This window comes from Eleutherodactylus coqui, chromosome 5 (genome assembly GCF_035609145.1).
Source record: "Eleutherodactylus coqui strain aEleCoq1 chromosome 5, aEleCoq1.hap1, whole genome shotgun sequence".
Taxonomy (NCBI): domain Eukaryota; kingdom Metazoa; phylum Chordata; class Amphibia; order Anura; family Eleutherodactylidae; genus Eleutherodactylus; species Eleutherodactylus coqui.
The window spans coordinates 181416815-181441769 of NC_089841.1; the positions used below are offsets into that span (position 1 = coordinate 181416815).

Genomic DNA, 24955 nt, shown 5'->3' on the forward strand with positions numbered 1-24955 from the left:
AAAAAATGTACAAAGATTTCTAGTATTCTGTTTTCACTCATTATGGGGTATTGAGGGCAGAATGATGGGGGAAAAACTTGAAAAAAATTATTTAATATTCACAAGGCTACAAAATGTAAAAAAAGTGAAAGGGTCTGAAGACTTCCAGAAAGTATTGTGGATGTGAAATCAAGGTACACATTGTTGTTTTGGCTTTGTCATCCAGAAACACAACCTACAGGAACCAAGCGCGTGAAAATTTTAGTCTTCAGTCAGCCATATTCCTAAAGACAGTAAGTCTAAGACCGCTCTCACACCAGCCGCTTTTAACTGTGATTAGCGCAGTGTCCCAAGCACCGTGTTAATCGTGGTACAATGCTCCCATTGATTTCAGTGGGGCCTCACAGACCTGCGTTAGAAACACCACATTTTACGAGCGCTTTCTGCTCTATTTTTCTGTGTTTGCGGTTTTTAACACGCCTAATCACAATGATAGGGTGAATTTTAAAAAGTGCACTAAAATGCTGTCATGCGTTTCTAAAATGCTGCTAGAAATCGTGGTAAAATTCTGCAGTTTTGAGTGGGGTTTATCTGAACACATGAGTGGCCTAAGAAATATTGGTTGATATGCAGTATTAGAAGTGTTAAATCCTTCGGACATGTATTTTGAGATGCCACCAGGACCTACACATTTTAGTAAATAAGGCTTAGAGTAGCCGTTTACTTAAAAATGGGATTTAATATATGTAGTATTGCGAATTAATGCAAATTTCTTGGAGGATTTCAGTCTTTAGGGCGTGTTGCTAATTTGCTGTGGATTTTGTTAGAAAATTTGGTGCAGATCTGGAACAAATTTCATCATTTGAATTTAATTCAAATTGAAGGAGTAATATATGTTGCAGATCTGCAGCATATCAACTATGTGCAGATGCACCGCTACAAGAGAAATATCAAGATTATATTACAGTTAAAACGCCGTCACTCATTAAAAAAAAAAAAAAAATCAGTCAACTTGTTGAAAATGACATTGGTATCTGTTTTTATTTCTCCCCTAATAGCTAATGACCAGCATTTCATAGCCCACCGGCATTGGTAGCCAATTCTCTATCATTTTAGGTGGCGAATCTGCCAGGCCGTGCAGTGATAACTTATCAGCTACTATACTCTGTATCAATATAAATTTACAGTGTTACTATTCAGTAGTTTGGTAAAGCTGACTGACAACCCCTCTGAAAACTGTAATGGGGGTTTCATTGCTCAAACATTTAAATAACTCTAGAAATATTGCTGGCTTGTCAAAAACCTTACCAGTTAGGACAACGTAAGGGCTTACAGTTACTTGACTTTCTATGAAGATGCTTTTTAATTACAAGACTCAATAAAAGCTGTTCCATGCTGATCTGTATTTAAAGTACTTTTGGCGTACTCTGTATTACTTAGGGAGCAAATGGATAGTATAGAGAAAGAACTGGGTGAATTTTATGGAGAGCTATAAACCGTTTCTGTGCCCAACATAAAGTATAATGCAAAATGATTTCTCAGCTGCCAACACCTTGCAGATACAGAGCCTTAAAAATAGCCCCCTATGGGTAGAACAATAAATCTTGTGGTGTATTTAAAGTCCTATCTAAGGGTAAAACTGCAATGAATTAAAGGAGCTAAATTTGCATATGTACCGTGTATACACTCATACATCATGTAAAATGAATGTTTATTAATCTCAAAGCTAGAATTTTCCTGTAATCTATTATTTATTACTCTTTAGGCCACTCTAGTGAAACAACATTTGGATTTTCATTAGAGGAATAAATTTAGTTCCTATGGCATGGCTATGTCATGCTTATGTACAAGAAAGTTGTCCATTGTTCCCAACTGGGTTAGATGTGGTTACATTGGCTTAAACACGTAAGTCCTGTTTGCTCAGGGGTTAGACAAATGGAAGGTGATTTCAGTACTGACCATTACTATGACTCATGGAAAATCTACGTCAAATAAACTTTCAAAATTCCTGTAGCGTTTGTAACAACTCTTTGATAAGAACATCACAAACCATTTAACATAGTTTCGGGATTGTAAAATTAACTTTTTATTTTTAAAGGTACTTTCCAATCTTCTAAAGTGATGGCCTGCTTGCTCTGAATGGAGTCGGGTGGGCCAGAACAATCCCCGGCCACTCTGCCTCCATTCACTAGCGGGAATCGTACCTGTTGTGCATCTGTTGCCTGACATCATCCAGTGTAAAAGCACCCTTAGAAATAGAGGCAGCACTAAACAAGTCCTGCATCCCCTTTGATTCTCAGGGTCAGTGAGGCACCCAGAGTTCAGTCCCCTACCAATCATAAACTGATGGCATATCCTAGCAACGGCCCATCACTTTATAAAATTGGGAAACCTCATTTAATGAATGGTGTATTCCAGACAAAACAGATTTTATGTTTTTGACTGTTATGCCTAGTGCATGGTCATAGGGGTGGGAAGCGAATTCTCTTTCCGGTGATCCTGGAATCCCTACACTGGATAAAACGAAGTGTTAAAGTTTGGGCCGATGTGTGATGGCAAATTTCAGAAAAGAATCACTTTTATATAAAGTTTTAAGACCTTAAATAATGAGTCGGCCAGTATTTGGTCTTCTAAGTTTAGCAACAGTGCAGTCAGAAGCAGATTGGACATGTAATCTCAAGATTTCCCATTTCTAGTCCTTGGTTGACAACTAACGGTGTTTTGTTCTCCACAGAGATAATATAGTTTCTGATGGAGTACTATTTTCCTGGATGAATAACAGTTTTGTCCTTTCCAACATGGCCATATGTAGTAGCAGAAGTGTAGTACAGAGTTTATGCTTTGGTTTTTGGTTGCCAAGCAACTGTGATTTATCTCCGGTTTGATAAAATATCACAATATGCTTGATGGTTACTACGACACTACACTTACATTTTAAGGGAAAAACTCGTCAAGCATTAAAGTATTGCAGAGGAGCAAGTACAATTTGGTAAATCAATCCACTGAAGCACTAAACCCATTTTATATACATTGCCTCTCAGTTTTCCTAAACTTTCTCCTAAAGATTATGATGGCCGTCTCCCAGTTTTGCACTTGTGGTAAATGTTAGTGGATGACTGCCATCGACAACCCCAACCAAAGTATAATCTATGGTGGTTTTGGAATTATTTGCATGTTAGGCACATGTGCATCCAGTAGGACTATTGTGGACTGTAAAAATAGTGGGTCATAGTAAATATAGGCTACGTACATAGGCATAGAGTCAAGAAAACTTTACATGCACTCTTTTTACATCTGTTGTGGACAGCCACTTAAGATGTTCATAATCTCATTTATATGGAAAGCCTGATTTACTAGCTCAGGGGCCACGGGTATCACGCAGGGTTGTTCACCCAAGATAAGCCGTTCCATATGCATGTGCCTGTTTGGCCGAACTAAATAGGAATTTTGAAGGTGGTAAAAGGATTCTTGGCAAACTGTATATAGGTGCATACAGCTTTTTGGACTATATGGCATCCTTGGATTTTCCACAAGGGAGAGCTTTGCAATACTTAACATGGCAGCAAGGAGCCATAATTAAAAATAGTTCACTTTTAGTCCACAGCATATAATTTTATTCTATACTCCCACCTAGGAGAGAAGATTTCACTCATTTAAATGCACCGATCTGACTGTGACACAGCAAGATCTTTGAATTGCGCAGCCCACGTCCGTCCCTACCTACAGCTCGGAGCCTTTTATTTGTCAGCTGTGACTCATACTTCAGATTATTTTACAATTTCTGCAAGGTACTGAGCAGGCAAAATCAAAAAAGTGACATAATTACTCTGTTAACCTTTTCTCTTTAGTCCTCATTATATTGACTGAACTAAAAGAGCAAAAGTAGCTCTAACATTATCAAACCATATAATTGCTGGGAAATTAATCCTATTTTTCAGCAAATAGACTCGTAACGGGCAATAAAATATAGTACATATTTGTTTGCTGTCATGACAAAGTAGATTATTACACAGCCTCCCCTGATATCTTCTTGGAGCACTTTGTGGTTGAAATAAGAATTTTATTTTAGCGACCAGTCGTCTATAACAGGGGTCCCCAACCGCCGGTCCGCGGACCGGGGCCGGGCCGTTAAGTGTTTACTGCCGGTCCGCTCACCGCCGGGAACTTTTGTTCTAAAAGGAACAATCCCGCGGCCCCTTCAGCAGCGCTCTGCGCTCTCACACTAACCTGCTATAGTGTGAGCGCAGAGCGCTGCTGAAGGGGCCGCTTCCACACATAGCAGGTTAGTGTGAGCTCAGAGCGCTGCTGAATGGGCCACATAAATTGTATTTCAGCCGCACTTCAGTAGTGGTGAGCGATTCCAGCAACCTCATTGGTTGTTGGGTACACACCCCCCACACCTCAAACTGGGGGTGTGTACCCAACAACCAATGAGGTTGCTGGAATCACTCTCTGCTACTGAAGTGCGGCTGAAATACAATGGTCCTTGCTGGTGTGGAAGCAGCGCGCCGCAACCAATCACAAGGCGCCTTCTTGAAGCGCTGAGGACTGCAGCACCAAACAACAGAGCGTCCCACGAGTAGGAGGAAGAGCCGCCTCTGTGCAAGCAGCAGCAGCCTCCGCGCCTGTACACCTCTTAGGACCTAGGTCAGTTTTCAAGGTAATCCTGCCGGGGAGGAGGGGGGAGATAAATTATATGCTGCCCTATGTGTGTGCTGGGGGGGGGGTAGTAAAGTATATGCTGCCCTATGTGTGGTCTTGGGGGGGGGGGGGGGGGAGGAGATAAATTATATGCTGCCCTATGTGTGTGCTGGGGGGGGGGGTAAATTATATGCTGCCCTATGTGTGTGCTTGGGGGGGGGGGTAGTAAATTATATGCTGCCCTATGTGTGTGCTGGGGGGGAGATAAATTATATGCTGCCCTATGTGTGTGCTGGGGGGGGGAGGGGGAGATAAGTTATATGCTGCCCTATGTGTGTTCCGGGGTGGGGAGAAGTAAATTATACCCTGCCCTATGTGTGTGCTGGGGGGGGGGGAGATAAATTATATACTGCCCTATGTGTGTTCCGGGGGGTGGAGATAAATTATATGCTGCCCTATGTGTGTGCTGCCGGGGGGGGGGGGGGGGGAATATATTATACTGCCCTATGTGTGTACTGTCAGGACATTCTAAATGTCATTAAATATGCACTAAACTCCAATCCCTTCATAACCCCGCCCCATATAACCAAAGCCCCACCCATGTCCCGCCCAACCCTACCAGGCCTTGTAAAAATGGTCTTGCTTGAAGCCGGTCCCCGGTGCTAAAAAGGTTGGGGACCACTGGTCTATAAGAACTGGTTGTACTTTTCTCACTCCAACCATTTGGCTGAGTGTTCTAAATTTTTTTTTGCCTTCCTCTGGATCAACATGGGGAGGGGGTGCAGGGTGGAAACAGGCTGAACTGGATGGACATTTTGTCTTTTTTCCGCCTAGCATACTGTGTTACACTAGGCCTCTTTGTATGGGGCTGTAATACAGCACCCATAGACTGCTATGGGAACTACTTGATCTATGTATGCCTCTGATTTTATAGTGAAGCATACAGAGGTTTTTTTTTCTTATTTGTTGGATTCCATAAAAATACGACCGAGAGAAAAAAGTCGTGTAAGGTTTCCTCCTATGCTGTATTATAAAACAGTTCTCTAATGGAGTGTAACCCCATAATCTGCCACAACACAAAGCATCATTCCATGGTACACGGAGCACCTACAGCTCCACAGGGACTCTGTGTTACAATTCACTCTGCAGTACACCATGTTCTGCTTTGCACAGGAGGCCTAAGGGCTAATGCCCACGGACGGATTTCTGCCACATTCCCCGTAGTGGAATAATGTAGATATTAGGTTGCATTGAACCTAATAGCTTTTCTGCCTCTCAGTGCTCGCATGCGTGATTCTGTCGCGGGGAAAAAAAATCACAGCATGTTCTATTTCACTACGTTTTTCTGCAGCGGAGGTCTCTATTAATATAGTATTAATGGAGGCCGTGGTAAAATGTGCGTTTTTCCGTGATCACCAGCGGGGACTTTTTGTTTACCACCGCAGTACTTCTGCGGCGTAAATCTGCGGGTGTATCCCGCTCCATCCGTGGATTTTAACAGTTCTGTATTTCATACCTGCATTAAACCATAAAGGTTTTATCTGTTCTATCCATGTTCAAAATACCTCAAATCATAGCCCACAAATTCTAAAACTATAAAAATTCTCTTTTTTTTACAAAGCCAGGCACCAGACCATACTGAAGAGTAGCTGACTGTTCTACCAGAAGTATAGTACGGGTACGAACAAGTGAATGAGCCGTTTGCTTTCATTTACATGTGCCGATGATTGTTTACATTTTGGGGGTCATTTTCTTGTTCTGTCCATTGTTGGTCTGTCCAGAGAGTCTGGAAACGCCTGGGACTGATTTTCGAATGACTGCACGATCGCCTTTTACATTGTAAACCGATTGTAAAATGAACAATGATTGAGTAGCGAACGAATCGTTCAATCATTCGCCACATTTACACTGAACAATTATCGTTCGTTTTTCGCACAATTCAACGATTATTTGAACAATAATCATTCCATGTAACAGGGCCCTGAATCTCCTGCTATATAAGCTTTGACTCATTTGACTGCAGGTATTGAAACAGATTATTGTAGATGAAGTCTGTGACGTTGACATGTAAGCCGAAGGTCTACTGTTTGTTTGAGACTCTCTTAGGTTTCTGTTAGGCAGCAGCCAAATATAATTGAGTGTTCATATCAATGGTATGCCCCGGCTATAAATAAGATGATGCGTTTGATGTTTGTAATAGACCCCTCGATGTTTCAGCTGGGGGTGATCTTATGTTTTCCCGTATCTGTTGTCATCTTCCAGCTGGCCACAAATAATCAAATTATGTCACTAGAGGCTGTAGTAAGCATAATATCACGTGTCGCCGGAGCCAGCAGGAGACGTTTGGTCTGAGTGCTGTTAATCTTTAATAAAAGCTATAGTTTCTGGTACATGTTCTTGTCTGTAGGATGCAGTATTTATAGTAGTTGAAGGGGTTTCCCTTTTTGGATAGCCCCTCTCCATTTTCTAGTACAAGGCTCAAAAGCTATCCCCTACAGTAGAACAAAGGGATGCTGCAATGAGTGCGCCTTGCTCTGGAGGACTGCTTTTCCTGCCACCACACCATTTCTTAATCACGAATATAAAAATTATGTTCTTTTTTGTTTTCGCCTGAATATTATTTTAAACAAGTTAAAATTGGTTAGATCTGCAGAAAACAGACCTGACCCACACAGGCTTTGCTGCTAAGGAAGAGTGAGGTCTTCTTTTGCCAAAAAAGCCTGGGGCTGCAGAAGAGTGGTTGTAAGGATGATCACATAGCCAACTATCAGAGTCAGATGGACCCCCAGAAGGAAAGGCTGAACCCCCCCCCCTCCTCCCCGTTTCTGTCTTCTTGATCTCTCTATACACAGTGCTCCTATTAGTGCAGTACCACTGCCTCTATTGGTCCTGGTGATCATGTGATGCTGGCCCAGCTGACAAATCACAAAGTGTCGCATCATCAGGGCTGTTTTTCCCTGTGAGTCGAGATGCTATGATAACTCAGTTACAGAGACATTTTTGAACCTATCAGTGACAAGTTAAAACACACACAAAAAAGTTAAAGTGAAACGAAAACCTAAAGTAAAAACAAAATAATACTATTTATACAACCCGGATTACATTTCACCAACATGTCCAAAGCCCTAGTCCCAGCGTAATTCTAATAACCAGTATATATTATCAAAACAAATCGAAGCTGGGGGATACAAACACTCTGGAGAATTTTTGTGTGGATTCTCAACAAAACCCACACAGTTTGGATTTTCACACTGCTTTTTAACTTGGGTCCGCAGCAGAATTCAATTAAAAGGGTGAAGTCTTCTGTGGATCCGCATCAAAATCTGCGTTTTTTTTGTAGTTTTTTTATGGATTTTAATGCCGTTTTTGATGCAAATGTTCACTGCAGAAAATATGCACCAAATTCCCTACTTGTAAACCTACCCTAAATTCTATTTTAATGTGGCTCTGTGTGATTAAAAAGAAATTCATTTATTCTTGGAAAATGCATAGTTTTTACTCTGTTACAGTCTAAAAACTAACGTAAGTCTAAAAAAAACAACAAATGTGTGTAAAACTTATAAAGAAATAAAAATATCGGATATGAAAAAAAATGCAAAAATAATAGTATAAATAGAAAATTGTGAAAAGTAGCTTGTTCATTAAGGCCCAAAACACTTGCGGTATTAAGGGGTTGGAAGTTTTTCAAAAGTAGAATCAGTTATAGTAAAGAAATGCAAATTTGTCAGAAATTTTTGTACTGAAATATCCCTTTGCTTCGCTCATTTCTTATTTTTAAGTCCTACAAGCTGTGTTGCCTCATAAGTAGAATAAGTAAGCTGAAGAATATCACTGCTTAGAGTAAATGGATAAGGAAAAGCCATATTTAAAGGGGTTGACCAGTTGTAAACTGTTTATGTCCTGTCCTCAGGAAAGGTCATCAATAGTAGATCAGCTGGGTCTGCCTTCTGGGATCTCTGCTGATTAGCAGTTTACTGGGCAGGTATGCTTATGCATTGAACCGATTTCCACGGGAAGCAGATGGCTCAGTTTTGTTTTCACTGCAGTGGCCCGAGGTGGTATTACAGGCCAAGTTCCCATTCACTTGAGTGCAAACTTTGCCTGTAATACCAGACCTAGCTGCTGTCTGCTTACAGTCACTCACAAACACAGACTCTTGCACTGTCTGCATGAATCACCATCTCCTGGGAAAGCTGTGCAGAAATTAAGCCTTAGCCAATCAGTGATAGGCTTGTTTTAGCCCCACTTCCAACTTTACAGCATAGCAAAAACAAGGCAACGCTGTTTTCTGTACTCCCCCCTGTGCCTCCAGAAGGAAGGGCCAGAGGATTGCTGCTGCTTGTGAGGACCTTGTGGCTTGCTGAACCAGACAGGGATTCTTAGTATAATATTGAGCAGACAGAGCAGTCTACCAAAAGCACTGCGTTAAGAGTGCTGTACATGGTCAATAAGTCACTAAGGACCCCTATCTAATGAGGGACTCCGAGTCCTCTGCATCAGTATGGTACAGGAAGTGTGAAAGTGGTTGGCAAGGTCGTGTTCAGTCAGTTATGGATATTATGGGCAATGTGTGTGCAGCAACACTCTTCTCAGATGGCCATGCAAGCACTCTCCCATACAAGTGAAAGAGCGCGGGCACGGTGAGATGAAAAGTCATGTAGCAGTCGGGTCTTCAGCAGCTGACCGTACAGGAAACCGGGAGCCACGGAGTATAAAAAATGTGCCACTCTGCACCCTGTCACCTCCCCTAACAGCACCATAACGTAGCCTGGCTGATAGTCTGATTGGTGCATGTCTCACCATTGAGACCCCCACTGATCCTGAGAACGAGTGTCCTGTCTTCTGTCACTGTGGCCTCACTGCACTCATTCACGGGATAGGTGCAGTGAGATCTCCACCAATCAGACTTTTATCCCCTATCCTATGAACAGGTGCTAAAAGTCCATCTAGGTACAAGCTCTTTAAAAAGTGTGTGTGATGGGGCAGGGGCGCCTTAGGCAACATAGAGATTGGTCCACTGTTTGGATACGCCTTCCATAGTTTACAGTTAGACAACCTCTAACTTTTTTCTCTTTGGTGATGGTGTTTACCATTTGGGTTTGCAATCTAGACTTCTTTAAATAAAAATTCAAGCTAAATACATAATTATTGTAGAATTGGAATATGAAGTTAGTAAAAGATTCATAAAAAAGTGCCCCAGAATCTAGGTCAGTGTAGAAACGTATAAATGTTATATACACAAGAGCAAACATGTTTTAAGATTCACATGAATGGCTTTAAACCTTCTAATTGACGTCAGTGTTACAAAGTTCCAGTCTTTACCTGTTTCATTTGTACAGCATGCAATAGGCCTTTCTGGTTATGAATCTGCAAGTTTCCGGCCTATTGTCTTCCCATAGATTTCATAGTTCTTATCACAGATATATTCAAATGCATTTTGACTATTTTGCAGCTTAGTTGCAGAAGTACAGCCTTTTCTTAGAACTGTCCATTGGAAATAATGGTCATGAGCTATAAATTTGATGTCGGACGCATTTGACTCCATTACACAATAAATATTCAGTGGAATCATTAAGCAAATGAGGCATAAACTGCCCAGTCATATTTGGCATTCTAATGAAATTGGCTTATTAAAAATGTGTTTTCAGTGTTTTGATGACCTGTTATCTCATTGTATTTTCAGGACCACGTAAAGCAGTGTTTCTCCAGATCCTCCACATCCAATAAGGACACAGATTCTCTGGTGCAAGAAACAGATAGACAATATGGCACATGGGGTCAAGATAAGCAGAAGCCTGAGGACAGGTGAGATGGTTTCTGGTCTCTTTTGTAACTTTATTACATATTCAATATTAACCCTTTGCAATCCAATTTTGGATTCAGTGCCCAACAACCCAACCCCTCTTAACTAACTAAAATTTCTACTAATCGCAGAAAAGAGAAAGAGCAAGTATTCTCTGTGGTGTGTCTTATCAGTTTACTGGCCATTTGGCTTGAGTATGTTCAGGCCGCAGTAATTTGATCATTTTTATTACGTTAGTTATTAGCTTTGCAGTTATTACCGTATTTTCCGGCATATAAGATGACTGGGAGTATAAGACGACCCTCAACTGTCGACTTATACGTCAGAAATACGCTGGAGAAAAAGAAAAAAGCAATACTTGCTTCCCGTGGTGCTGCTGCAGGCTGTCGCTCCATGCCGACAGAGCATTGCTTTCTGGATGCGGGGCTTGAATGCCCCGCCTCCAGAAAGCTAATGCTCTGATTGGCTAACTCAGCGCGGCGTCAGCTAATGAAAGCCGGCGCTGCGTTAACCAATCACAGCCATTCAATGATGTTTTTTTTTTTAAATTGTGGCACATTAAATGCAAACTGCTTTAATCAGTAGACCTCGCATGCTAATGCCATGTGCATTTATATTGCTGCGTTTCATACTTGGGCCGCCTTATCTTTATTATAGCATTTGACTTAAAATTTCGATTACCATCAAGATTGCTAAAGTGATTAACAGGAATAAATTATTGCAGTTCATTGGATAAGTTGCTGAAGGTAGGATTTTGTCAATATTTTTATTTAAGAAAAGGTAATAAAGTCTAGGACTTTATATGGGAAAAAAGACTTTACCTCTAAAGTTAAAGGGCTTTTCTGAGATACTCTTTATCCTAGTGGAAGTTAAATAGAATCAGATTGTTGGAGATCCAACACCCTGCATCCTTAGGATGGTTTTACACGGGCGATTAAATCGTGCAATTTTCTCATGATGCAAAAGTGAGTAAAAATGCAGAATTATGAAACCAATGATTTTCAATGGCTGCCTTCACATTTGAGATGTTTTCACTCGTGCAATGTTGCGAGAGGAAGGGAAAAAAATCGCAACATGCCCTATCTGCGTTTTGCATTTTTTCTCCTATGTTTCCCTATGAAGCCTCCTTTTTAGTGCATCACAAAGCATGAACCTGCAATTTTTATGTGATGCATTTTTAATAGAGATGAGCGAGCATACTTGCTAAGGCAAACTACTGGAGCGAGTAGTGCCTTATGCGAGTACCTGCCCGCTCGTCTCTAAAGATTCGGGAGCGGTGAGTTGCGGGAGTGAGCAGGGGGCAGCGAGGGAGAGAGAGATCCCCCCCCCCGCCTGCACCCAAATCTTTAGAGACGAGCGGGCAGGTACTCGCATAAGGCACTACTCGCTCGAGTAGTTTGCCTTAGCGAGTATACTCGCTCATCTCTAGTTTTAACAATAGAAAGTCATGTTGACTTTCACGCTAATAAATTACAGCAGAAAAAACACGTGAGGAAATCGCAAGCGGCAGCGAGAAAAAGCAGCGCTGCTTCTCAAAAACTGCGGGAAAAAAGACCCAGTTTTCTCGCAGCAATAGCACCTTCACCTGTATGAAACTACCCTTACTAATCAGCTGTTTGAAGGGGCTGGAGCGATTGGACAAGCGCAGCAGTCTATTTATTATATACCAGGCACAACAATGTTCTTTTTATGCACATTTTGTAGCTTTTGTGCCTGGTTTTGCAGCTCATTCACTTGAATGGGACTGAGCTGCAGAAAGGCCATGTGATCTTTACGCTTTATAAGCAAAGTTAAAGGGGGTTTCCAGACCTATCACCTCAGTCTAATTCTTATTTTTATTTTACATCCCAGTAGGCTCCCCCCTACCCTCATCCCTAAAAAATAAGTTTTTCCCAACTGAGACAAAAAAAAAAAGATTCAATGAAAAAACTCCCCATACCACTACTTTAATACAGCGACTTTTGGGAAAAAGTTGGTCAGCCCTTTCTGGGTCTCATCTCCTCCCACCATGCAAGATCTTGCATTTTGAATAGGAGATAGATCTTTAATATCTCTATTAAAGCAGTAATTAATTGATAAGCACAATGCTGTGCTTTTTTCCTGTTTATAATAGAGGTTTACTGTATAGTAGTCAGGCCTGGCATGGGAGACACTAGAATATCTTTCTCCATTAACTGTATCTGTAAGATGGACATTAGACATGCTGTATGGATACAGAAACCTGAGTTTTATCACTACTGGTTTACACATTTAGCTTTTATTTTATTTGTGACTTTATAGTGTGCCTGGTATTTCCTTTTTGCAAGTGTATCATTTTCCTACCATTCTAATCAACAGAAGCCGGTAGTGAACTGGAAACTGCCATCTAGCTTATCAGTGATCTTGTTACATGTCTGACTGTATACATAGTAGGTTGATGCATGGAGTCCTGCTCATTGAGAGTGATGTGGAAAATTAATTTTCACATGATACCTGGTTGATTACTAGCATTCGCCTTCTTACTGTTTAATATCCTGCAGTTTGAAATCCGAGAGTAGTAGTGCTAAGATTTCTGCTCTTGCTTTACTCCCTGTAGTACAAGCACTCTATTGTTGAGCGTGGTTGGCTTTGGTTTCAGGTCAGCATACTACCTTGCCTGCAAATAATAGCCTTTGTATCTATAAGGGAAACCACTGTTCAAATAATCTTAAAATGCTATGTACTGGCTCACCGCGGTATTATTACATTGTGTTGGTTGGATTATCAGGGATAAGATTATAGCTGCTATTTATTTTTTAGACATGAATCTTTTTGCCGTCATGAAGGACATAATAAACTGAGCGCCAAATTGTGAACGGTTGACGTGACATAATATTGAACTGGTGATTGTACATAAGGGGAATTGAAAAGGATAACTAGATGGAATTTGTATTTAGGCCATCAAAAGAAAAAGATCTGCAATCTAATAAATGTCTATTAGCGCAATTTAATGAGACTGTTTAAAGACCTGCCTATACTAAGAAAACTGACAGTATCTAAGTCACTTATTGCATTCCAGGAGAGACCTTTCTAGTACTCACTATTTGGGTTGTTAGACTATTGTATTTGTTGCGAAGGATATAGACATTGACATTTGACATGTGGTTTATTGTTGTCATAGAGACAGTGTATAAATTGAAATTGCCATCCACATCCTTATCCGTCTCATTAGTGCCAGAAAATGCAACTGATTTGGAGCTTTTTTTTTCATAAACATGATTGTAATATAGAACAGGGAAGACGGGAAGCATTTGGAGAAAGCTTCACTGTAAATGACAATCACTGGCCTCAGCGGTCATATGGGTAGTTGGTGACGTCATTGCTGCAGCGCCAGGAAGTAACAATCAGCAAAAAGCATTAGAAAATGGGTACTGGAACAGTGGTGGCATGAGCAGGTGCATTATGCTTCTTTTTACTTTACCCCTTTTAGGACCAAGTGTGGTAAATTTACAGCGCTCGGTCGAAGGCTTTAATCCCAGCCGATAGCAAAAGTATGTTGCAGGATTAAAGTTCCTACACTCAAGCAGGGACAGATCAGGTCCTCGTCTGTCAGACACAGCTGAGGACCTGGAGGAGAGGGCAGGAGCATTTTTTAACTGCTTCTGCCTTCTCCTTTCTAGGCTACATAGCACTCAATGAGCGCTATGTACTAAAGAGAGAAAGCAGTAGTGTTACTTCCACTATTAGACCCAGCAATCACATGATGGACAGTTGGCCCCTGGCACAGCAGAGCTGCAGGTTTTTAGTAGATCGTGATCAGCTCTACCAGTGACTACTGTCACTACAGGGGGTGTTTTTGACTGTAACTGCAGCTCCTATGGATGCCCCAGTGGAAAAAGATCTAATAAATAGCCCTATGTGTCAAGGGGGGAAAAAAACAACAAAAATTATTTGGCAGTAAAACTACCACATGAGTAAAATCCCTAAGAAGTGTCTGGTCCTATCCAAACCACACTAGTTAAAAGAATCCTTAGCTTTCATTGAATTTATGGGGGTCGCGAAAAAAACAAACTTTCAAGGTCGTGTTTATTTATTTGAGGTTTTATTGTCTCCTGATATGTATTTAAAGGGAGCCTGTCACATTAATATGCTGCCTGTGGATATAACTGCTTTTTCAAAGAGCAGAAGAAGCAGAGCAGTGTGATATGCAAATTGGTGGGAAAAGAGTCAGCATAACTAGTAATTTATTAATTTAAACCTCTATTTATTCCAGGTTGAGAGGTCCAGTGGGCGATACGATTAGTGATTGACTGTCTTCCATGTATGCGTATACATACATATCTACAGAGATAGCCATCAATCACTGATAGGACCGTCCACTGGACTCGTAATCCATGCATAAGCAGCCGTTTAAGTGAATAAATTACCATTTCTACTGAATCTTTTTCCCATAAAATCCTGAATTCCCTGCAGGCATACTTGTGACTAGCTTTGCCCTTGATTTATAATTGGGAACGTAATCTTTGTTAGATATATAATGTTTCATAGGACTTTCTCATCAATAAAAACCTGCAGGAGACGGTCCGTTAGATAACCTTCAGTTGTGTCACAACATGTTAAGGTCCATTTAGACGTAACGATTATCGCTCAAAATTTGCTCAAGCCATCCTCTTGAGCGATAATCGTTGCGTGTAAATGTGCCTATCTTTCACTTTTCTGCCAAATGATGGATTTTAATTCGGTATGAAATCCATTGTTCGGCAGAACCGCCGATAACAAGCCGATAAGAAGGACTTCACGCTGTTTTTTGCCCAGGGAGAGCTGATTACAGCCGATTACATTGTCTCAGCTCTCAGGCCCATGGAAGAACAAAGGGAATTTATTCAGAAAACAGCGGGTGGTCTCTTCCCGGTGGCTCACATGCTACTAATTGGTACTAATAAGCATTAGTACCAAGTAGTTATGCAAAATGATCGATCAAAAGCCATCTTTTAATATTCCATTGATGTATATAAGAGCTCTGATTTTCATTTAAATGGTCTTTATGCCATATGGGTTATATTACAACTTGATGGTGTCTACAAATATGAGAATGGTATTTTTATGCCCCACATTTTTTTTAAATATTATAGGACACGCTGCATGGCATCCCATTTCATAGAAGATTTTCTGTTTCAGAAAGTAATTATCAACTACACATGGCAAGAATAAGATTAGCTAACTATATGCACATGATATATCTGCATATATATATTGTCCTGTTAATATTTCCATTTGGGGTGGTTTCTTTGGATGGAGTGAGATAACAATCTTTTGGTGCTGTTTCTCTCTATTCTTGATGATTGATTTTCAGCAGCACAAGAGATAAGTCAATGAACAAGTTTTTTTTTTCTTTTTCTGTTTAACAGAGGCACGTTCACAGCACCTGATTATTTAGAATGTGAGCGTTCTCAACCAATCATCAACCCATGTAAAAGGGCCTAATTGCACTGGGGAATACAGATTTTGATGACTGAGATGTTAGAACTTTTTGGGGGATGTTTTGGGATCATAAATTCTTAAAATGACAGTTTTTCTTCTGCAATCTGATGCTCATGTCACAACCAAGTTTAATGTGCAGTGGTGGCGATATGTATAATATGTAGTAATAGTAAGCAAATGCTGGCGGGAGAATAAAGTAAATATAACAAAAATGGATAATGACATCGGGAATATCTCAAAAACTAGAGGTCCTAGAACAAAATGGATGGTATTTTATGAATCAGCAGCGCAAACATACTGCGTTATAAGATCTAAAATTCCAGGCACCATGAAAAAAAATCTTTTTTTTTTTTTTCCCCCAGTATCATCTGAATGGATCACACAGATTATATGCTCAAAGATAGGGAGTCAGATCTTCTGCATAGCAGCGACTGGACTTTCTTACGTTAATACTCAATCACAAATTCCTGAGACAGTAATATGCTTAATACACATCACAGTTTCTCCAAAAATGAGCAAATAGAGTTGAGCTTTGCTAATGGTGGCTGCTTAAGGCCTCCTATCCAGGGGCCATATATCATTGCGTTAGGCCCCCTGCACACGGGCGATAATTCTGCAGCGGGATTTCCCGCAGAATTTTCGGCCTTGCCCGCCTGCTGAGGATTGCATTACAAACCGCAATCCTATGAAGACGGGCGCAATTTGTCCGTGTGAAAATACATGCGGAAAACAAATCGCGGAATGCTATATTTCTGTTCGGGACTCGCAGAGCCGCGGCAGCAGGTGAGAGCCGCACTGGTCCCTGAATTCTCGCAGGGGATCTGACCCGGCCGTCTGCAGGCGGCCTTATGCTTGGCGATAATCCGCACATGGGTAACGCAATAAATTGCTTTCCACAGGATAACTATGGAAAGCGCAGCCCAATGTACACGAGCAGAAAATCGCTGCGATTTTCTGCTCGCATATAAAAATCGGGGCATATCCGGATTTACCTATCATTAATGATAAATAAATAAATCTTGTTATTTGTATAGCGCCAACTTATTCCGCAGCCCTTTCAGGTAATTTTTTATTTATTACTCCCCACCAAGCTGGGTACTCATTTTACATACCTCGGAAGGATAAAAGGCTAAGTCGACCTTGAGCCGGCTACCTGAACCAAGCGGGGATTGAACTTGCAACCTTCAGGTCATGAGCGAGAGCTTACACTGCGCCACACAAGGCTCTATTATAATGATAGGTTTATCGCAGAAAATCACGGTGACTTTAGCGTTCTCCTGCGGCGGAAATCCGCTGTGGGAAAACGCTACGCCCGTGGACAGGCGGCCCTAAGCAATCAAAGTACATATGTTATTTCCCTCACTGCATTGAAATATAAGCTTTTAGTACATTTTTTTTTCACAACAATATTGACACTATAAATAGAAAGTTTAATTAAAAACCCAGCTCCTTGTAAATATTGTTGTCTTTTAATGTCTCTTGACATTACATTCATCAAAACGTGAATGGCATAAATAAATCAGTTGTAATAACAATGTATTAGTATTAGGATTAGATTTGATTTTACAAATCAAACCACACTGTAGATTTACCCAGATTTACTTTTTATAGGTGAGATGTGGAGTATCCAGAAATATTTCAGGTTCGGGGCTGTGTTGGCAGAACTTACACTCGTTATGTCTTTATGATGAGTGAAGTGCAAGGGAGTTCTTATGATGATGTATAAGTTACTTATTGTCAAGTGGAAAATTACTATTTCGCCTGAGGCTTAGGTTATATTAACCAGTCTTGCTTTTACTTGCATCTCCCTCCCTTCTCTTCAGATTATCTTTTTGTATCTCTCTTCTTCCTCCCCCTCTTCTCCCCTGCCGCCTCCTTTCTCTAATTGCCTCCTCTTCTTCCCTCTCCTCCACCCTTCTTCCTCACACTTTCCATTTAAAGCTTCCTTTAGCTACACCAACTATGTTAATTCCCCATCTCTTTCCTGTTATCCCCATCCTCTTCATTAATAATTTCTTACATTGCCTTGCTTTCTCATGTAGAATGCAGTAGCTATGTACTGTATAATAGGCTCCATATGACCCTGTTAAATAATCACATCCTCTTCAATCCTTTATTGGGCACAAAGCAACAAGAAGAAAGGTCTACTAGTCAGTTTATAGAAGCTGTTTTGCTATCCAAACTCTTTTATTTGCCATTTTTCTACAGTTTTCTCTTTTCAGAATACTGGAGTGATGCTTCTCAGGGGTCAAAGCAAAGTATCCATTCCTAATTCTTAGACCTGAAATAGGGGAGCTCTGTTCTAGAAGATCTATAGGACGATTCTAGTAAAAAAGGAATAGATTTAGGTGATAAAAACGATCTCACTGAAAGTCCCAAGATGTATTGTAGTTTGAGGTTAGAGGTCCAAAATGTATATTGCTGATTATCACAGGAAGTGCCCTAATTGTTCCACGAATCTGTTGTCTGTCAATATTCTGTCTGCTTTTCACATTGATGTCTCGCCATGCCTCATCCACCCTCCCTCTTCGTGGTTACATTTTCTCATTGTTAAACATATCCCTGTGGTATAAACCCATTCAGAATTCTAATTGTTCTGTTTGGTTATAGGTACAGTATGTACATGAAACTTAAAAAATCATTATCTGGGATTAGGCTAGTACTACAAGGACATATTTATAGCAGTTCACCTGTATGGAAATCAGCATAAAATCAAGTGAGCAAGTTTGGTTTTTTTTGTAGATCAGTTTTAGTAGGACTCCACATTAGAATGGGGAAAAAAACAAGTGATCCGAGCGACTTCAAACAAGTGGTCGATGTCAGACTAGCTGAGGTCAGGATTTCAAAAACTGCAAACCTTGTGGGGTTTTTTCATACAGCAATGTCAAGAGTATACAGTGATCTGATTGTGAAAAAAACATTCACTGAAAAAAGGTCCTGGGGACATAAACGCCTCGTTGACTAAATTATGCACAAGAGGTTATCAAGAATCATTCTGACGAACATGCAATGCAGTCAAGCAAATTGCAGCTGACTATAACGTTGCTGCTCCAACTTGCGTGTTCGAATACACAACCCTTCATTGTTTAGCACACAGATGGGCTGTCTGTAATAGCGGGTAATCAGTTCAAGCACCATTGCGGTCATAAGAGAAACAAAAAGGCATGACTTCAGTGGGCCAAAGAGCACAGAAATGTAATCATTGGGCAGTGGAAACTTGTTATCTAGCCAGATGAACTCGATGGTGCAAGCATCTGCCCGCGAAATCTGCAGCAAACACCTTTCATAGCATGCTATGGCAAAACGCAATTTCATGTCCACGAGCGGAAATCGATTGCGATTTTTTTTTTTCCACTCACGGAGGAGAAATCGCAGCATGCTGTGATTCTGTGCGGCTTCCTCTCAGACGGCTTCCATTGAATTCAATGGAAGCCGTCTGCTCCACAGCCCTTCTGCAGTGAGCACTGCAAAAGGGTCGCAGGATCCGTGTCATCGCCTAGCGACAGCGCGGCACAATCTGTATTGCGCATGTGCACCAGTGCGGTAGCCAGCACATCCACAATACAGAAGCCGCCTGCACACGAACACATCGGACAGGTACGCGGGGGGGGGGATCACCGCCGGGTCATAGGGTTGGATTCCACTGCGAGATCTTGGAGCCGGAATCTGAGCCATTCATGTGCAGGCGGCCGTATAAGAGATATGTGACTTGGTTGGATACAAGCACCTACAACTTTGGCTATCAGTGGCTCATTGCGGTAACAAAGTTGCTAAAAACAAGGATGTATTGACTTTGCTGCAAAGTTGTTGCAGACTTTTTGCTTTTGCAACAATACCAATAAACATGTTGGCCGTTTGCGATTACCTAGAACAATCATGCTTCATGTTTTTCTGTTTTGCAAGGTCTGTTCAATGCATACTGAAGCCTCAGAGTACCGGAAGGTACATTTCGCCATAGATCCCACCCTGCAGAGTGTTTTTTTTTGTGTTTTTTTTTTTAAATTTGGGCTTAGATTATTCTAGTGATAAAGGGTCTCTCCAGGTTAGTGCGTTACTTGCAGTATAGTACATTGCAGGCTGTATGGGATAATGGCATTGTTGTTGTGCTGCCGGAGTGACTGCATGCCTATAAATAGAGCCGCGACACCTATACAGCGGGGAATAAGTGCTGCGTGACGTGCGCCTCGCTACATTCAGCTCGCTGCTACATCCAAATATTTACAGGCAGTGGAGGAGCCTGGCGTATCTACTTCCATAGTAGGGCTGCGATAAAGTCAGTCCTGAAAGAGAGCAGCTTATCTCATCATCCTTGTTTATAGGATCAGTCATGGCAGGATTCCTGTCAGATACTCTGGATAGAACACTCGTACTTCGGCCTGCGTTGTGTGGAGTGGGCTGTGTTACACGGGAGATGGGGAGGAGGGGACACAGTCATCCAAGACAATGCTCAGCTTATAATGGAGAAGGTATACCTCATAGCACCTTCACTCGTTATGTCTAATCAGGGCTATTTTGGTTAAACCTCTCTAATCCCTGTAGTCAGGGGCCTCGGACACAGGACAGATTTAGTGATGCTTCCCACAGGGTGCAATGACAATCCTAGGATAATGCCATACATGTCTGCCTGATGTGTTTTCAGAGGACACCATTACTGCTTATGACCAGCTGTCCTGGAATATACAAAGTGGGCCACAATGACGAGCCCAGCACCGCACTCTTAAGAAAGCTGGCCAAAAGAAAATCTGTGTTGCCCATAGCAACCAATCACAGTGCAGCTTTCATTTTACCTCAGAAGTATAAGAAATGAAAGCTGAGCTCTAGCAACCAATCACAGCGCAGCTTTCTTGTTACCTCAGCAGTATATTTATGAAAGCTGTCCAAAAGAAAATGTATGTCGCCCATAGCAACCAATCACAGCGCAGCTTTCATTTTACCTCAGCAGTATAAGTTATAAACGCTGAACTGTAATTGGTTGCTATGGGCAACAAAAATTACAGGGGAAGTCAGGGAGTTTTCGATTTTTGATTCCGCCAGTATTCGTCGCCTGGCGCTTAAGAACGCTCATGCAAAATTTCACTCAAATCAGACAAATCTTCAACCTGCTAGAAAAGCAGCAGTTACCGTCCCTAGTCTGTACATTGTGAAGCATAAGCCTGCATATAGTTTAGTATCAGACACGGTCACAACATTCCAGGAAATCCACGTATCCATCGCGCTCCTTGTTCATATCCGTACAGCCATGACACAGTGCCATGTTTCAGCAGACAACCTGCCTGTTTTGGTCCATACACAATGGATGTGCATTTTGTCTAGAATGTCCCATTTTGACCATTTCGACTAATGTCTGTATAAAAGTATTACTTGAATCGTTTGCAGTGACAGGCGGCTGCAGAAAAAGTAGTCTGTTTCGGCCATTTTACTTTGCGCCGTTTTTTTTTTTTAATTCTATGAAAAGGTGGTGCCTTTATACGTCTGAACAGATACTTCTGTTTGTAATCTGATTGTACGACCGCTATGGCCGCTTGTAGGGTGCGTTCACACCTTGAGAAAATGCTGCGCTTTTGTTGCAGAATTTCCACAGCGGAGCCGCAGCGTAACCGCAGGTTGAAGCTACAACACAGTTACAGCAGAGAATCCGCAGTTTCTTTTCTTCTACACGTGAACCGCATTAGCTTTAATCCCATTCACTTTAATAGTAAAGGTTTCCGCTGTGGTTTTTCCGCTGAGCTTCGGATGTATAAAATCCATAGCGTTTCCGCAGCGTGTGAACGCACCCTTAATCTGTGTACATGCTCCAATTCAAATGGATCAGATATCCGTCCTAACACTGCACAGGAGGGCATGAAGGAGACTATTTTCTGGTGCTCTCATAATTGTTTTTCTCATATCCAAGCGACCAGTGCGCTCCATTTAGAATGTCACAGCAGGATTAAAAAATGGCGCATACTAGTAATTCCCAAAGATGTGCCCCTATATTTCTTTCCCTCTTTCTCCAATGTCATAATTGTATTTCTCTTCCTGCTTTCATAGGTTTGACAGTGAGGGCATTGGAAACCTAAAGTATAGCATAGGATGTGACAAACCTCCCTGTTTTTACCCTTTGTACATGTACTGGGCCACAAAAAAGTAGCCCGACACCACAACTTTATGAAAACAGTTTTAAAGAAAATCTGCCTTTGTTGTCCATAGCAACCAATCACAGCTTCCACTTCGTATACTGCTACTGTAAAATGAAAGCTGCATTGTGATTGGTCGCTATGGATAACAAAGGCAGATTCTCTTTAAAACAGTTTTCATAAAATTTCCTTTTAGGGGTGTGTTCACACCCGTCAACATACATCACCGATTTGCTGCAGATCTTGGTGGAGATATGAAGCCTATTTCACCTTTTCAGTTTGTATTTTAATTGAAAGGGTAAAGTCTGCTGCAGTTCTGCACCAAAATCTACCACATAATCCGTTGCAAATGAGCAATTTTTGTAAATGCACCCTTTGACAGCTTTCATAATGGTGTGGTGCCGGACTATTTTTCCATGGTCCAGCCTGTATAACAATTATAAGCCTGGAGTTTAGCTATCAGCGTTATGACCCATTTACATGTAACAAATGATTTTGAGCCATAATTGTTCAGTGTGACCGCAAAAAAAAAAAAAATCACTCACTATTTGTTTGCGGTTAATCGACGTCTTTCGGTCAGTGAAAAAACGATCGCTGGCTTCTCATTACGTGTAAACGCTCCCCGCTCAGCACTCCAGATAGAAAGTGAATTTTAAGGTAAACGCACCGCACGAACACTGACGACCTTAGCGGTGGCGTCAGCACTCATGCAGTCAATTAAACGACTGGCGGCCCGCGTGACAAGGCCATTATTTCACAAAAACCGCACTTTAGACCCCATGTTTAGTGCAGAGCCATAATAGGGCTTTCATTAAAGTTGATGGGTCCTGTACGGTCTCCGATGTTCTATGGATGCAGGTTTTGTTTTTCCTCCTGTGGGATTCTGCAGAAATAAAACTGATGGCGTGCTCCATCTGATAGAGAACGTAGGAGCATTGGTTGCAGGGAGAAGAGCTGCAGACGCCTCTGCACTAGGGAACTGTCCAGCCTCCCCGCACTGACGTACAAGCTCTGTGCACACGGCAGCTTTAGAGCTCTTCATACCAAGTCAGCTGTGAGCAGAAATATCAGAAAATCTATGTGCACCCACCAACAGGGTTCCTGCGCCCCCCAGGTTTAGCTTGGAAGATGCTCACCATAGCCAATGCTTTTAATAATTAAACAAGAACTTTTTGCTTTTTCTTACTATGCAGATAAACATTGCGGCGATGCCTTGAGTGCCCACATTATTCTGCTAGCTCGGGGTATGTTGTTTGAAAAAAAATAGTAATAATGTATGAGGTTTGAGATCTAAAACCTGCAGAATACATACGATGCTTGCATATGGGAACTACATTTTGTCATTTTTAAGAAATTAATTGGCCACACCAGCCCGGCCATTAATAATAAGAAAATGGTTATAGTTAAAAAAAAAAATTCCTGCAGCTTCCTGAATTTATGCTGGTTCATCTTGCATTGTATATGGACGTTTCACTTAATTTGTGGGACTTGGCTGCCCTCTGCTGTTTGCAAAGTGTGATAAAAAAATTTTTTTCTTTTTTTCTTTATTTATTTTTATATTTATTTTTTCATTATCTGTTATGTCTATTGTTTTGAGAATTGTAATTTACCAGTATGTTGCTTATAAAGCATGGCACCAATTTTTAAATGTACTAAAAATCTGTACCTTTTCTGTTGCAGCTTTGTACAAGAATCTACATCATATGATAACATCAGCAGCCGCAAACAGCAGTCACACAGCCGATTGTCCTCACTGTCCCACACTGAGACTGACCAGCATGATTCTGTCATTGAAGCCCGTGATGGAAGCCTGGATAGATCAAGCATGGACCTTGATTCCACCGACGGCACAGCAAGCACACCATCTTTTCATGAAGCCAAAGCAGTTGATTTCTCATTCATGGATGTAAGACACACTTCTAATGCATGTCAAAATGTGATTGTTCTGAAAGCAACAATTATTTAAAAACTATATAAAATCGGTAGCGAGGAAGTCCAAACGACATGGTAAAACTAAACAAAAGGCTTCAATGCTGGTTCCAGTAAGTGCTGCTGTTTAATAAGTGACAGGTTACAATCCACACTTCAAATTAGTATGAAGGAAGAAAACTTGATTTTTGCTCCTAATGCTGCATCGTTTTTATGTTTTCGGAATCCACTATACATATTTATGATGGTTTGTTTATCAGAATTATTACCTGAAGCAGACACCCTCCTTGTTGAGGAAGTGGGAGGGGAGAGGTGTGCCTTCACAAGTTTTGCCAATATCAGTTCCACTCTTGATAACTTTGGTCACACATTCCTCTTGGTTGTACATGCAAAATAATCCTCACATGAGTAATAAAGCAGTGGCCATAGTATGTGTCTGTGGGCCCCTTCCTACAATATGTAACAGCCAGACCGAGGCACTTGTGCAGCTGAGTGTCGAGTCGCTCCTGGCTTTATGCTGCGGATCAGTATGATTTTGGAAACACCAAATTTAGACAGATTTTATCATGTCTCTTCAACTATTGCACTATATAAACAATTTTTTTTTCTCTGCATAAGGGCTAGTTTTTTGCAGGATAACTTTTAGTGTTTATTACTACCATTTTGTAGTATATATGACTTTTTGACTACTTTTTGTTTTTGTTTTGGGGAAGCAAGAAGAATAGAAAACTACTTCGGTAGTTTTTTTTTTTTTTTTTTTAGTTTTTTTAAATAACATTTTACATAATGTATCCAACACAGTGAATTCTAAAGTACAGGATGTTATGGATGTTGCGATACCAATTATGTGTACTTTTTTTGTCTTTTATTTATTCAATATTTTGGAAGGGCCAGTTCAAAAAATTTCTGTGAAAACATTTCTATTCCCCAGCCATAAATGATTGCGGTATCTGCAGGGTTTTGTCATAAAAGACAAGTGATTATATGAGCTATTGCTCATCGTTTCACTTCTTTTCTGGGACACATTGATATTAAGAGAACAGATAAG

General features: G+C 41.0%; 2 protein-coding genes across 9 annotated transcripts in view; both read left to right on the forward strand.

Moving 5' to 3' along the window:
• CRYBB2 (crystallin beta B2) overlaps positions 1 to 24955 on the forward strand; it is a 370816-nt gene that overhangs the window by 250392 nt on the left and 95469 nt on the right. The gene's annotated exons all lie outside the window — the stretch shown is intronic.
• The window catches only part of CRYBB3 (crystallin beta B3), a 205900-nt gene that overhangs the window by 121646 nt on the left and 59299 nt on the right, over positions 1 to 24955 (forward strand). For 7 of the 8 annotated variants that reach the window (XM_066603887.1, XM_066603889.1, XM_066603888.1 and 4 more), the window contains 2 exons: positions 10304 to 10425; positions 23659 to 23884. The exons of the other annotated variant lie outside the window; for it this stretch is intronic. In XM_066603887.1, the coding sequence (XP_066459984.1) occupies positions 10304 to 10425; positions 23659 to 23884 (348 nt within the window). The remainder of the gene's footprint in view (positions 1 to 10303; positions 10426 to 23658; positions 23885 to 24955) is intronic. 8 annotated transcript variants of the gene reach the window in all.